This window comes from Cervus canadensis, chromosome 3, assembly GCF_019320065.1.
Source record: "Cervus canadensis isolate Bull #8, Minnesota chromosome 3, ASM1932006v1, whole genome shotgun sequence".
Lineage (NCBI taxonomy): Eukaryota > Metazoa > Chordata > Mammalia > Artiodactyla > Cervidae > Cervus > Cervus canadensis.
In genome coordinates this window covers 111,082,961-111,098,583 of record NC_057388.1, presented here as the reverse complement: position 1 = coordinate 111,098,583, position 15,623 = coordinate 111,082,961, and the positions used below count along the sequence as shown (strand labels likewise).

The 15,623-nt window shown below is 46.3% G+C and overlaps 1 protein-coding gene across 2 annotated transcripts in view; it reads left to right on the top strand.

The window, feature by feature from the left end:
- The first annotated feature begins 534 nt into the window (after window positions 1-534).
- Window positions 535-15,623, top strand: part of ESYT2 (extended synaptotagmin 2) — a 78,436-nt gene continuing 63,347 nt past the window's right edge. Inside the window, exon 1 of one of the 2 annotated variants that reach the window (XM_043464009.1) lies at window positions 535-960. In XM_043464009.1, coding sequence (XP_043319944.1) covers window positions 649-960 — 312 coding nt within the window. In that variant the 5' untranslated portion in view covers window positions 535-648. The remainder of the gene's footprint in view (window positions 961-15,623) is intronic. The other variant, XM_043464010.1, reaches the window with a different exon arrangement.

Sequence of the window (15,623 nt, the reverse complement as noted above, 5' to 3'; positions counted from 1 at the left end):
CCCCCTCGGCGAACACGAAAGCCCGCTAGCAGACCATTCCGCGTACCAACTTTCACTCAAAACCCGCCCGCCTCGCTTCAGGGTCGCCTCGCCCGTCCGTGATGGCGTCACAAGCACCGCCCACTCGGCCTCAGTCGCACTCTCTCAAGCCTGTGAGGCGACACCCACGCCCGGCCCAGCCACTCCGCGTCAGAGGCGCCCCGCCAGTCCGCGATGACGTCAGGAAGCACCGCCCACTCCGCCTCAGGGGCGCTCTCTCAAGCCTGTGAGGCGACATCCACGCCGGGCCCGGCCACACCGTGTCAGAGACGCCCCGCCCGCCCGTGCGATGAAGCCACACACCAGCCAGCCCCGCCCACCCCCGCCACCGAGGAGCTGGCGGGCCCTGTGGGATGACGTCCCACGCGAGCCGGGCCCACCCCGCGTTGGGGCGCACCCAGGCCCGGGGACCACGCCCGGCTGCCGCAGCGGAACACCTCGGCTCCTCGCCGCCTCCGCCACCACCCCGCCCTGCGTGCTGACGTCACACGGCGTCGCGAGCGGAAGCGCGGGCGGGCCGGGCGGCTGCGCCGGCCCCTCAGAGGGGCGCTGCTGCGCGGGCTGAGGCGCCTCGGCCGGGAGCCGAGGGGAACGCTACGCGGCGGGGCCATGAGCGGCTCCAGGGCTCCGGGCCCCGAGGCGGGCGCCTCCGGGGCAGAGCCCCCCGGCGCGGCGCTGAGCGTGGACGTGGCAGGGCTGCTGGCACAGCTGGCGCGCAGCTTCGCGCTGTTGCTGCCGGTGTACGCGCTGGGCTACCTGGGCCTGAGCTTCAGCTGGGTGCTGCTGGCTCTCGGGCTGCTAGTGTGGTGCCGCAGGAGCCGCGGCCTTAAGGCCACCCGCCTGTGCCGCGCGCTGGCGCTACTGGAGGACGAGGAGCGCGCCGTGCGCCTCGGGGTGCGCGCCTGCGACCTGCCGGCCTGGGTGAGTGGGCGCCGCAGACCCCTGCCCGCCCCCGGCCCAGACCCGCCCTCCCGCCTGTGCCGGTCAGGGTCAGGGGCCCCGGGCCCGCTCTGACCCCGCCTTCCCACTCGGTCTGGGAGGTCCTCGCTTACCTCAACTCTGGCCCAGGTCAGACCAGGGATGCCCGCCCGCCACAGTCCTGGCCCTACCCCGCCTGCCCGCTCGGGAGTGCCGACCCGCCCCTACCTGGCCCGGGTCGGGTCCCCATCCGCCCTGACCCCGCCTGCCCGCTGGGTCAGGGATCCCCGCCCGTTACTACCCCGCCCTGGTCGGGGTTCCCACCCTCCCGGTCAGGGGTTCCTGCCTGTCCTCGCCCCACCCGACTGGACCCCGCCCGAATCGTGGTCCCTGCCCGCCGCGACCCCGGCCCTGACCCCGCCCGCCCGCCGGGTCAGGGGTTCCTACCTGTCCTGACCCCGCCGGAGTCGGGGTACCTGCTCACCGCGACCCTCGCCCTGATCCCGGTCACCTGTTGGGTCAGAAGTCCGGGCTCGTCCCCGCCCCTCCAGGGTCTGGGGTCCCCTCACTCCCCGACCCCGCCCACGTGGGGCGTTCTGAGCCCCGGGCGCGGGTGTCTGTCCGAGCCGTGTAAATCGGGGGTCTCCAACGCTGTCGCCGGGCCTCCACCCCGCCGGCCCACTGTCGGCCCGCAGACCCCGCGGGTGGGCGCCTTCACCTCTCCGCGCAGGCGGGTCCCGAGCACAGGTGAGGCGAGCCCCGCGCGCTCCTCCGGCGGCCACGTCTCCAGGCCTCCCCGCGCGGTGCCGCGACTCCCGCCGCTGGAATGTGAGCTCCGGGCGCCTGGTGCGCTCCGCGGGCCTGGACACCGCTCCCTTCTCCGCTGCGGAGAAGGCGGCCAGCGGTGAGCAGGGAAGGGCGGTTTCCTCCTCCCCTGAGACGCCTCAGCCATTTCTTTTTTGTTTCTGACACAGTTGAGCAGTGGGGGTCCTCCAAAAGATCCTCTGATGTTAGGATAATTGAAGGTTTGTTTCACTTCTTTGGAATTAACGTTATAAGCTGAGTAACTTTTATGTAGGGTAGACTTGAATCCGAGGTGAATTTTAGGTGGGTGGGGGCAGGAAGTTTTGGAAGAGTTGCACTAATGGAGAGTCCTGGTACTGATTATTTTTACATCCAGCAATTCTCCTCATAATTTATTTATGCAATGTGAAAACTAATGGAGTTGGCTCCCTCCTGCTTTCTTAACCATAAGTTGGTGTCACAGTTTCAGGCAACAGGAAATAGTGCTTATTTTAAGATAAATGATGCTCATGTTAGGCTTGATGTAAAACTTCATGGGGAAATGGCCAGCCAGTGACTTTGAAAAGGGTCGTTTTCTCTTAGCGGAGAAAAGGACTTGGAGTATGATCCCTGTTTCCAGTCATAAGACGTTTGTCATGGAGTGCATGACACAGGCAGACAGGTTGGAGAGCTGGAATGCCCAGGGTCGGGAGAAACCTAACCTAATGGCGACTACCTGTAATGACAAAGAGCAATTGTAATAAGAATCTCACAGTCAGGGGCTTTGGGAATTTAAAATTCTATCAATACATGGTGGATGTGTGCACAGTAGTTTTGGAAGAATTTGCCAGAAGCAGAAAAGAGGAGTGAAGTGTAGAAACCAGGTGTGAAAAGCCAAGAACAGAGGTACACTTGTTGGCAAGGCAGAAGGACTTTCAAGTGGCATCTTGTGTCTTATGTTACACTGAATTAAATGATTACAGAAAGTAACCAAAAACGGTGAGTAGGGACATTACCCAAACAGCAGACATAATCAGGGTCGAGAGTCACAGGAATTGGGGATGTTGACATTCATAGATACTTGGTTATGGAGCAGTTGGCTAACATAAAATTTGCTTATGAAAGTTGTGAAATGCATACTATTTTAACAATTAATTAACAGGTATGTTTGTTACCATATTGAAGGACATGACAATTTTTTTTTTTTCTACCAGAAGAAAAGGGTAATTAGCCAAAGATTCCTTTCTTGGATTTTCCACTGTGTGACTTAAACTGATGAACCTTGGTGTTCATCTCATACAGTATGGAATTTCTGTTTTTCACACAGCTTTTCACTTGTTCATCAAATTTGTATTTGTGCTCACATTACACATATATGCACTTAAACACACCTGTATTGCTTAGAAAACTGCTGTGAGAATTCACACAAAACTTGATTGTGATCATATCCAAGAAAAGCCTAGGAGTCTGAGGTTTGAGGAAGATGTTTTAATGCCTTTTTTATTGTAATACCTGTGTGTTATTTTCCTAATAAAGCCAGTGAATTACACTGCCTAGAAGTGGTTATAGCTAGAGAACAAATCAGCAATAGAAATCGTTCATATATAAGAAGAGTTAAGGTTTCTGTATTAGTAGTTCTTTGATTTTTACTGTACAAACTTAGGTTCTTCGGGTTGGTATTTTGCTTTGAACAAGATGTGTTTGTGCAGATTTCATAGTGTGTCATTGACAGCTGTGATTCACAGCAGGGTAGAAGCAGAGGAAAACATGAAGTAATGTGGTACTCACTTCCTAGCTTTACTCTTGAATATGTTTACTCACAATTTTTCTTCTTTTTATTTAGTAAAGTAAAAATTTATGCTGACTGTAAAATGAGATGATAAATATTAATACTTTGAGAAAAATACATATACTATTTCAAATCAAGGGTATTAGGAGGATATGAAAAATGGCTCTCATTTAACATGTGGCAATTCTGTAAGACTTTGATCTTAGAGCTTTAATGTGAACCACAGTACTATTCATTTCTTTACTCTTTTTTTCTTCCATCAACAGGGAAATCACCTGATAAGTCTGAGTTGACAGATTGAAGACTGGCCTTTTTGTTGTCCCTGTGGTCGTCCCTTGTTAATGAGCCCTGTAAAATTAGACTATGGGTGAAGAAAATTCTTGAGGAGTTTTTTTTTTTTTTCCATTTATTTTTATTAGTTGGAGGCTAATTACTTTACAATATTGTAGTGGTTTTTGCCATACATTGACATGAATCAGCCATGGATTTACATGTGTTCCCCATCCCGATCCCACCTCCCACCTCCCTCTCCATCCCATCCCTCTGGGTCTTCCCAGTGCACCAGCCCTGAGCACTTGTCTCATGCATCCAACTTGGGCTGGTGATCTGTTTCACCCTTGATAATATACTTGTTTCAATGCTGTTCTTTCTGAACATCCCACCCTCGCCTTCTCCCACAGAGTCTAAAAGTCTGTTTTGTACATCTGTGTCTCTTTTTCTGTTTCGCATATAGGGTTATCGTTACCATCTTTTTAAATTCCATATATATGCGTTAGTATACGGTATTGGTCTTTATCTTTCTGGCTTACTTCACTCTGTATAATGGGCTCCAGTTTCATCCATCTCATTAGAACTGATTCAAATGAATCCTTTTTAATGGCTGAGTAATATTCCATGGTGTATATGTACCACAGCTTCCTATCCAATCATCTGCTGATGGGCATCTAGGTTGCTTCCATGTCCTGGCTATTATAAACAGTGCTGCGATGAACATTGGGGTACACGTGTCTCTTTCAGATCTGGTTTCCTTGGTGTGTATGCCCAGGAGTGGGATTGCTGGGTCATATGGCAGTTCTATCTTGAGGAGTTTTTAATAGAGATGCATAAAGATGGTTTTCCACTACGACTTTTCTTTGAAAAATTAGAACTTGGTGTGAAGTCTGCCCTTTTTCTGTTTTCACTGCTGCCAATTAATGTTGATTTTATGGCTGCAAATAAGTAGAAACCCAAACCTGCCATAAATGACAATTGGTCTTCTATTCCTCTTAAACCTTGATGATTGAGATTTAAAGCATAGTCAACTTATGTGTTCTACTGTTTTTACTATATGCACTAGCTTTTCTTTAGGGAGAGCTTTCTTCCCGTGGTTCTTCTGGGAAGTTCAGGAGAATTTTAAGTCTAGCCAAAATTTATTATGTAGACTAAAAACCAGATAAGCAAAAGAAAAGAATACACTTTGGTCTTATGTAAAGGAAGGGCAAATACTTTTATTCTCAGTGTTAATCGTTGACTTATACTATTAAAAAATTTTGTGAAGACTCGTAACAGACTTGTAACTACATCAGGACCCAGAGTTGAGCTATTTTAAACTGCAGTTGCAACTTTAGATCCTAGACCAATTAAATGCTTGAAGAAAATGTTAGAACCTCCTCAAAGCTGTGAAAGAGATATGGTTACTCTTTGGGTTTCTTTTATGTGCCTGCTACTGCTATAGTCACCCTCACCTGGCTGTTATGCTATCTAAGTGCTTCATGAAGTTAGAGCAGAAGGCCCCACGGTTGCTGGACATAAGGTAGTAAATACCTGTTTTTTAGTTCAAGGTGACAAATGGATTTAAATTCAGGACCTATGCATACATCAGGCTGTGTGCTCTGGTTTTTCTGCTTCAGGTGACTATTAGCCTCACTTTATGTTTCAAGATTGGAGAATGTAGAGCTAGGACTAAACTATAAATAATTTAAACAGATACAGGAATTGAAAATATATGTAATATATTTATATTAAATTATATTTAGTTAATATATGTTATGTTAAATATGTGTGTAAAATATAGATCTTGGTCCTGTGAAGAAACAATTATGAACAACTGATTAGTGACTTAGTGTTCTCCTTAGGCCTGGTGAACCTCTTAGTATATTCTTTGAGTTTTCATGATTTCTACATTGGTTGCAGCATTTAACTTTGAATGATATCACATGTTGAAAATAGATTAAAAACAACTGAACTGTAGACGTTAAATGAGTGAATTTTATGGTATGTGAATTACTTGTCAATGGTGCTATTGAAAATATTATAGACTTTAAATTTCTTAAAAATAAGTGAAACAGGTGTTTAGTTATAGAACAGAGTAAGCCACGCAAACCACCTTGCTTATGGAATTCCAGCTAAAGCTGTTACAACTTTTAAAAATTATTGTTTCAATGTAAATTTGGAGTAATTTATAAAGAATATTTAATGAAAGAGGAGGGCTTGTGAATGAAAAAAGTAACTCCATAAATATTTTTACCTTAAACCTAATGTTACTTTCGACTCCTTATGGCTCAGTGGTAAAGAATCCTCCTGCCAGTACAGGGATATGGGTTTGAGCCCTGGTTCTTAAAGATCCTCTGGAGAAGGAAATGGCAACCCACTCCAGTATTCTTGCCCATGGACAGAGACTCTGACACAACTAAACAACAACAGATGTTACTTTAAGCGTTGATGCTACATTGGCTAAACGATCAAATAGAGATTTTGCTTCAAAGATATAAATAGCCTAAATGTGTTTGTGTGTGTAGGGGGTTGTGTGTGAGTTATTTTAAACTCTTAACTTTAATTCAAGGTAATGATACGTAATTACAGTGTGTGTTTGAGAAATTTAGCTGATAAATTGGTTTGTTTTTTATAAGATATATTCTATCATAGGGCTTCCCTGGTGGCTCAGACTGTAAAGAATTTGTCTGCAGTGCAGGAGACCCAGGTTCAATCCCTGGGTTGGGAAGATTCCCTGGGGAAGGAAATAGCAACCCACTCCAGTATTCTTGCCTGGGAAATCCCATGGACGGAGGAGCCTTGAGGGGTACAGCCCATGGGATGGCAAAGAGTCAGACATATCTGAGCAACTAACACTTATTCTATCATAGCATGATTTTATTTTTTTAAGGCCCACTATTTTTTAAAAGTTTAATTAATTTATTTATTTGGGCCACCACCATGTGGCATGCAGTATCTTAGTTTCTCTATCAGTGGAAGTGAGAAGTTTTTGTATACATATAATTTTTTATATTTATTTAATTTATTGTTTGGCTGTGTTGGGTCTTCATTGTTGCATGGGCTTTTCTCCTATTGCAGCAAGCGAGGACTGCTCTCTAGTTGCAGTGCTCTCCCTTATCGTGGTGGCTTCTCTTGCTGATCATGTGTTCTAGGGCACTTGGGGTTTAGTAGTTGGCAGCATGAGGGCTCAGTAGTTGCAGTTCGCGGGCTCTAGAGCACAGGCTCAATAGTTGGGGTACAGGGGCTTAGTTGCTCCACAGCATGTGGGATCTTCCTGGACCAGGGATCTAACCCCTGTGTCCTGCATTGGCAGGTGGATTCTTTACTACTGAGCCACCAGGGAAGTCCTGGAAATGTGAAGTCTTAACCACTGGCCCACTAGGGAATTCCTCATAGCATGATTTTAGAGTGAATGTACTATTTGTAGACTCTTGCATTTTGTTATGTTTTATTAATTTATTACCTTTTTTGGTTTCCATGACAACACTGTGTCAGATGAATTTTCCTTCTTCATTTAAAGATCTAAGCACCAACTATCTACAATCGTGTTAGAGGTCACCTTCCCTTCCTGTGTGTACTTACTTCCAGGTAGCTACGAGGTGGGGTGTGATGGCTGAAGAGTGCCCTAGTGGGTCACAAAGTGGTTAGAGGCGGGGGATGTGCGTATAGACACCCTAAAGGACGCTAAAGAATAAGTGGGAACAGCAAAATCGGGTGTGTCTCAGGGTGGAGGTGGCAAGTGTCAGAGCCCAGTAGGACAGCACAGTGGATACCTGGGTTCTTCCTTGGTGGAGGCTGGGGGGAGTTGTAAGTAAGATGGGAATTGTCAGCTGGGCCCAGGGGTGAGGAGCGGAGGTGCTCAAACTGGGGCCTGGGCCACCTGTCAGGGCAGCACTCCTGTGTCTCAGGGAGACTGGGCGATGTGTTCAGAGGCAGGCTTGTGAGGTCAGAACAGGGAACCCTGCGCAGTGCCGGAGACCGCCTGCCCTGGCTGCAGAATGCTTAGCGCTGCACTGCTGCTGGGTGCTCAGCACTTGGAGGGCTCTGGAGATGCCCGTCCACCTTCCCTCAAACACTGTTCTCTGTTACTCTTAAGGATCTTATTGTGCTGTAAACACTGAGTCACCTTGTGTTCTTCTGGAACTGGGTGCGGCATAGTTCTTGTATAAATAGTGTCCGTAGTTGTCTTGCATGGAATCGTTTTTCCATTTAACATGTTTAATTCACAAGTTTTCTCATGGTCTTTCTCCCTGTCAGTGGTTTTGCTTCATTTTTTTCCCTGCTTAACTGTTTTTAAAAAAAAAGTCAAACTTTTTAAAAGGAAACCATCTATTTTGGTGAATATTTCCTAGAGTAGATGATGTTTTAAGTAACAAGCCTAGCTTAAGTACAGAAATCAAAAATGAGCTTTTATTGATTCACCTGTTCACTGAGCCAGTATTTATTAAACCTTTGCTATGTTCCATGTACTCTGCTAGGTGATAAGTAAGACAAGGCCTTAAACTCAGAAATTTATAGCTAGTAATGACACAAATCTAGAAATAATCCTAATTTTAGTTATAGTATGCACTGGCAGTTTTTTTTTTAATAAAATTAATACATATTTATTTTTCTTGTATCAAAAAAAGTATATTAAAACATTATTCATATGGAAAAAGAAAGGCAAACCTGTATTAGGTCTTTCAGTTGTTGAAATGATATGTTCATTTTTTAAAATGCTCTGCCTCTTAGAGCATTTTGTCCTTTTGTTTAAGTAATAACCCATTTCTTTAAATCAGTGTATTGTAAAAGATTTTATTGATAAGGATTAAACCCTTTTTTCTAGGGTTTGTAGAAGTAGCTAGCTGTGCATATAACTTCAATTTTATGTTGTCCTGTCTTTGCCTATTTTGGGAAAGGCAGTCTTGTGATTACTCATAGTGGACACCTCTGAGACCCGTAGTTCAATATCTGTGTGTATTAAATGGATTACAGCAGGATGTGCAGAGGAAAACATCAGAGTGGCGGCACTGTCAGCAGCAGTGACTTCATTTTTTAAAAGAACGTCGTTGTACCCAGTGACTATACTTGAGAATCGGTGATAACCGCACAAATGGCAGATGTGGAAATACTAATATGAAAGTGTTTATTATGCTTTCTTTTTTATTATTTACAAAAATGTCATTGAAGTTGAGCTTGAAGTTCGTTTCTTTGTTCAGTCACTTAGTGAACTTTATTTTTCTACTTTTAATGAATATGCAGTTATGTATTTCTTATATTATGGCTGGGTGCTCAGTGACTCAGTCGTGTGTGACTCTTTGTGACCCCATGGACTGTAGCCTGCCAGGCTTCTCTGTCCATGGGATTTCCCAGGCAAGAGTACTGAAGTGGGCTGCCCTTTCCTCCTCCAGGGGATCTTCCTGACCCAAGGATCAAACCTGTGTCTCTTGTGTCTCTTGCATTGGCAGGCAGATTCTTTACCACTAAGCCATCAGGGAAGCTCTTTATATTATGGCTACTGCTGCTGCTGCTAAGTCGCTTCAGTCGTGTTCAACTCTATGCAACCCCATAGACTGCAGCCCACCAGGCTCCCCTGTCCCTGGGATTCTCCAGGCAAGAACACGAGTGGGTTGCCATTTCCTTCTCCAGTGCATGAAAGTGAAAAGTGAAAGTGAAGTCACTCAGTTGTGTCCAACTCTTGGCGACCCCATGGACTGCAGCCCACCAGGCTCCTCCGTCTATGGGATTTTCCAGGCAAGAGTACTGGAGAGGGGTGCCATTGCTAGACAAGTTTTAAAAACATGTTTTTCTGTATGAGAACACATACTCATTGTAGAACATTTCAAACTTTGGAGAAGAATAAAAGGAAAAGAGTTACCTACCATCCTACTTACCAGTGATAGCCATTATTAATGTTTTGGTGATTTTCTGAATCTTTAGTATTGACATGATTGGAGGTACATGGATGTATGTGTGTGTTGTATTTGCCTTCATTAAGCATTGTGCTGTGAACATGTCATTATTCTTCAGAAACATGACTGGTTTTTGCAGTAGTGTCTTGTTTATGGGAGTGCCATGCTTTATTTAAATTATGTCTCATGTACAGATTCCAAAAATGAGATTGTTACTGAAGGTTAAGAAAAGGTAAAACTAGAGTTTGAGATATTTAATTTTCTACCTTTTCAAGTTACGAAAGATGGTTTGCGTGAACCATTCATCTAATCTGTCCAGGATATATGAACTATTTTTGAACTCCTAAGAGTAGCATAGTAATTTTATAAGCAGAAGTCTAGCTTTAGAGGGCAGTGTTTGTTTTTGAATGGTGTGATGTTAAAATAAGCACAGTAGATTTATCCAGATCCCCTCTTATGTAAATAACCTTTAGAAGAAGAGAGTGCTCCCACGCAGTCACTCTTCGAAGGGCTTTTCTTCCTCTGTGCTGTGTTGGCAAGTGAGAGTTGAGTAAGCCAAGTCATTGCTTTTTGTAGCACCGTGTAGGGATGGTTGTTTGGAAATGGCTGAGAGGGCTCACTGCATTGTCCTTGATCTTGTCTGAAAATAACCAGCTGTGTGACTGGGGTCGTCAGTGTTACCTGGCAGCCCTTGGGCACTGAGTGTTGTGGGTCACCCTCAGGGATCTGTATCACACGCGATGGCGTTGCTGCTCAGGCACACACTCGAGAAGCAGGCTTGGTCTGACCCGTGTGGGTTCCTGTCTGAGACCCACCCACTCCCGGCTCTGTGCTCTCTGACAAGTCAGCACACCTTTCAGAACCTTAGTTTCCTCATCGTTAGGTGGGCACTGACACGAGCCCCGGCTTGTGCGTTTGATCATGAGGCTGGAATAAGGAAAGCCCAGGGCTGGCAGGGTGGCTGGAGGTCCCCTGGGGTTAGGGATCCCGTGCTGATGCCTCCTTTGAACTGTCAGCTGTTAACCACCAGCTTTGTGCTGCCTGAGGCGCTTCTCTCACCTTGCTGGAGTAGGCAAATGACAGAGTTCCTCTATGTTTCTGTTTCACTGTGGTTGTTTGTGTTGTTGCTAAGGGTTTATCTACCATAATGCTTTGTTGTGAGTCGCACTTGAAAATATTCCTTGTGTTTTCTTTCTCTTTTTTCTCTGAAGGTCCTAAAGTAATATCCAAGGAGCCTGTTTTATTACCCCTCATCCTCACTGCCTCTTCCTTAAAACAAATTCTGTCCTACTGCTGTTCAGTCCCTCAGTCGTGTCCAGCTCTTTTCGACCCCATGAACGCTGCAGAATGCCAGGCTTCCCTGTCCTTCACCATCTCCTGGAGTTTTCTCAGACTCATTCCATTGAGTTGGTGATGCCTCCAGCCATCTTGTCCTCTCTTGTCCCCGTCTCCTCCTGCCTGAGGTTGTGGTTACTTTCGCTTTGCTTGCAGCAGCTGCCCTGACATAGTAGATAACCTTAGCTAGTTCCATTAGGAGACTATCATGTAAAATTTTTAAGTTCATGTACTCATTTCCTTCCTCTTGTGAATAAGTGTTGGTTGGGGACTAAAGTGGGGGCTTGAAACTGCATATCAATAACCTCAGATACGCAGATGACACCACCCTGATGGCAGAAAGTGAAGAGGAACTTGGTGAAGATGAAAGAGGAGAGTGATAAAACTGGCTTAAAACTCAACATTCAAAAAACTAAGATCATGACATCTGGTCCTGTCAGTTCGTGGCAAATAGATGGGGGAAAAATGAAAACAGTGACAGACTTTATTTTCTTGTGTTCCAAAATCACTATGGACAGTGACTGCAGCCATGAAATTAAAAGATGCTTGCTATTTGGAAGAAAAGCTATGACAAACCTAGACAGTGTATTAAAAAGCAAAGAGATGTCTGAGACCTTTGCTGACAAAGGTCCATCCAGTCAAAGCTATGGTTTTTCCAGTAGTCGTGTGTGGAGGTAAGAGTTTGACCATAAAGAAGGCTGAGTGCTGAAGAATTGATGCTTTTGAACTGTGGTGTTGGAGAAGACTCTTGAGAGTCCCTTGGACTGCAAGGAGATCCAACCAATCCATCCTAAAGGAGATCAGTCCTGGGTGTTCATTGGAAGGACTGATGCTGAAGCTGAAACTCCAGTACTTAGACTACCTGATGCAAAGAGCCAACTCATTGGAAAAGACCCTGCTGCTGGGAAAGATTGAAGGCAGAAGGAGAAGGGGATGACAGAGGATGAGATGGTTGAATGGCATCACTGAGTCAATGAATGTGTTTGAGCAAGCTCCAGGAGATGGTAAAAGACAAGGAAGCCTGGCGTGTTGCAGTCCATGGGGTCACAAAGAGTTGGACACAACTGAGCTGAACAACAACAACAAAGTTTTGGGTCAGCTGTAGTAGTTTAATTTAACCTGTGTTGGGTATAGAGTTGCTTCCTTCTGCTTCCATCCGGTGGGTTATGTTTTGGGCTGCTTAGAGTACAGCGGATCTGCAGAAGATAAATCCAGTGATGTGGAAAGACAACATCTTCCAGCTTGCTTTGTGGCATAAATTCTACCCTGGAGCGCGTGTGAGATACTGGGTTTATGAGTCTGCCACTCATATTCTGAGATACCAGCATCAGATCAAAGTTACTCATCTGGGCGATGCTCTTACTTCCTGTTTTATCACAGAACTGCTTCATATTTGTTAAACCATTCAGTTAAGTGTGCTTAGTCTTGTAATTGTGTGTAGGATCAGGAGTTTGAAGACAGGGACTTTTTGTCTGCTGTAGCAGCCAACAGTTTGCAAGGAGTTTGTACAGAAAACCTAGTGAGTGGTTGAAACAGTGAACTATTGCTTGTTTTACGAGGACTCTCTACACTCAATTATAAATTGTTGTGTAATGCCTATGTTGCCAATATACGTATTTGCGGTGAGCTGCCCACTGAGATCATTAATTTATTTCATTTGTGCTATGAACATTTGAATGCACAGCAAGTGAACACATAAGATCTATTAATGCTAAATTAATGTGAGTACCAGATTTTTAAAACCAAAAAGTCAAATATAATATGTAACAAAAATGAAAATAATTTTTAATTTTTTTTTTTATATACATAGATTTTGAAATCTATTCGGAGCTGTTAGTGTTGATTTTACTTAATAGCTTGAATCTGATTGTGGTTTTACACTGGGGAAATGAAAGTGTGACCACTGCTGTGTGTGTATGAGGGATGGTCTTAGCAGGACTTACCTGGGGGCTGTTTCATCATGGATGGGCACAAGGGGAAGGGAGCAGTCCCATTGGCTTGCTGCCGGGACTGGGGCCACCGGAGGAAAGCTCTGCAAACTGGTGGCTTAAAACGGCACAGATTTATCATTTACAGTTCTGGGGGCCAAAAGTCTGGAAGCAGTTCCCAACAGCTGAAACCAGGGGATCAACAGGGCCATGCTCCCTCTGCAGGCCCTTCTCAGCTTCTGGAGCTGGCGTTCCTGGGTGTGTGGCTCCTCACCCTCACCGCCGGCAGCTGCTCCAATCATCACATACTTTCTGTTTTCTGTCTGTGTCTGTTCCGCCTCTGCTCCCACCTGAGAGGACGAGTGTGATTGCATCATGGCCCACACAGGATGCAGGACAGCTCCTCAACTCAAGAGCCTTAACTTATTACATCTGCTAAATCTTTTTTTTTTGTCTCATAAGGAAACACGAGTTGTAAGGAGTGAAATGTGGCCATCTCCTGCAGGGCCACCAGCACCCCTGTGTCTTGGATACTCAGGAGGAGGGTAGCTGAGCGCAGTGGCGATGGCTCAGCATTGTCTCATCTGTTCTGAAAGGCCTTTCCCTCCACTGGACCTCTCGGTCCAGATTCATGTCATGTCTTGGGTTCAGTGCTGTGGACTATTCCCTTTGCTGCCATTCCCCTGGTGCCTGAGAATTACATGTGCCCTCTTGGGGGCAGGCAGGGGAGAGGAGCTAAGTGCTTGGATGCAGCGCGGCCCAGGTGGGCCACGGTGTTTGCATCGGGAGCTGAGGAACAGAGCAGGGCCTCCCGCTGCTGGCGTTTGGGCCAGATCTGAATGATGCCAGGAAAACACTGAAACATTTAAAGCAGTGGCATGTCCCAATTTGAAAACTGGATGTGTAGCAAGATAAACCTGGCAGTAATGTCCAAGGAGACTGAGGGGACAGAGTGGGGACCAGCTCCAAGCCTGAGGAAGGAAGGAGCACCTGGCCCTGACGGCTCACTGGAGGGAGGATACAGGGCTGGGCTGGCGGAGGGAAGGCTGCTCCAGCTGAGCCCGTGGGGGAGGGCGCATGATGGCCCTCGCCAGTAACCATTCAGTAGGAACAGGAGTTTGGAAGCCTAGGGATAAGGCTTGGGGATGGTTAATCTTGTCTTATAAACGTTGAGTTTAAGAACCCTAAAGGAGTTCTTAGAGGAGCTGTCCAACAGCAGCCAGTGGCTGGTAAGGGAGACCTGGGAGCATAGCTGGATACCTCAGTTCGCAGGCGCTGGGTGCCTGAGATCATGCTTGAAGTGGAGAAATGGAGGAAGTGAGTGTAGACAGTGTAAAAAGACCAGAGGGCCCAGGACAGGCCTTTGCGCCCCAGAGGAAATCGGGAGGTGGAAAGTGAGGAAAGGGAATTCCCTGGCCGTCCGGTCGTTAGGAGTCCGTGCTTTCACTGCCATGGCCCAGGCTCAGTCCCGGCTCAGGGAACTGAGACAGCACAAGCCACACCGCGTGGCCAAAACAAGGAGGGACGTGGTTCATCCATCAGTGCTCACTGTGTGCAGCTTCTCTTCCAAGCACTCTGTGTGGAGGAAGTCAGTTAAGGCCCACAGTGCACCTGTTTCCCCATCTTAGGGATGAGGGGACAGACCACACTGGCGCTTACATTGGGTCTGCGACAGACTTTGAACTGGGAAGTCTGTGAGTTCTCTGCCCTCTCTTGATGGTGGTGAGGAAGAAATGGGATTAGACATCACATCATCTAGTCATTTACTAATGTGGAAGAAATGGAGTAGCCTTCATAGTCAACAAAAGAGTCCAAAGTGCAGTACTTGGGTGCAGTCTCAAAAACAACAGAACGATCATGGTTCATTTCCAAGGCAAACCACTCAGCATCACAGTGATCCAAGTCTGTGCCCCAACCACCGATGCCAAAGCTGATGTTGATCAGTTCTAAGACCTAGAACTGACAACAAAGAAAGAGGTCCTTTTCATCATAGGGGACTGGAATGCAAAGTAGGAAGTCAAGAGATACCTGGAGTAACAGGCTAAATTTGGCCTTGGAGCACAGAATGAAGCAGAGCAAAGGCTAACAGAGTTTTGCCAAGAGAACACACTGGTCATAGCAAACACTATTTTCCAACAACACCAGAGATGACTCTACACATGGACATCACCAGATGGTCAGTACCGAAATCAGACTGTATTTTTTGCAGCCAAAGATGAAGAAGCTCTATATAGTCAGCAAAAGCAAGAGCTGGAACTGACTATGGTTCAGATCATGAGCTCTTTATTGCAAAATTCAGGCTAAGATTGAAGACAGTAGGGAAAACCACTAGACCGAAATCAAATCCCTTGGAGTTGGTGGTGACAGTGGAGGTGACAAATAGATTCAAGGGATTAGATCTAGTAGACAGAGTGCCTGAAGAACCATGGACAGAGGTTCATAACGTTGTATAGGAGTCAGTGACCAAAACAATCCTGTTACTGAGTCCAGGCTCACTCTGCTCACTGCACGACAGGCCAATGAATCTAAGAGACGAGGGATTGAGGCAAGGAAGAGACTTTATTCAGAGAGCCTGCTGACCGAGAAGATGACAGGCTAGCGCCTCAAAATAACCATCTTATCGGGTCTGGATGCCAGGTTCTATTATAGATTAGAGATGGGGGAAGGTAAGGAAGCAAAATAAAAAGG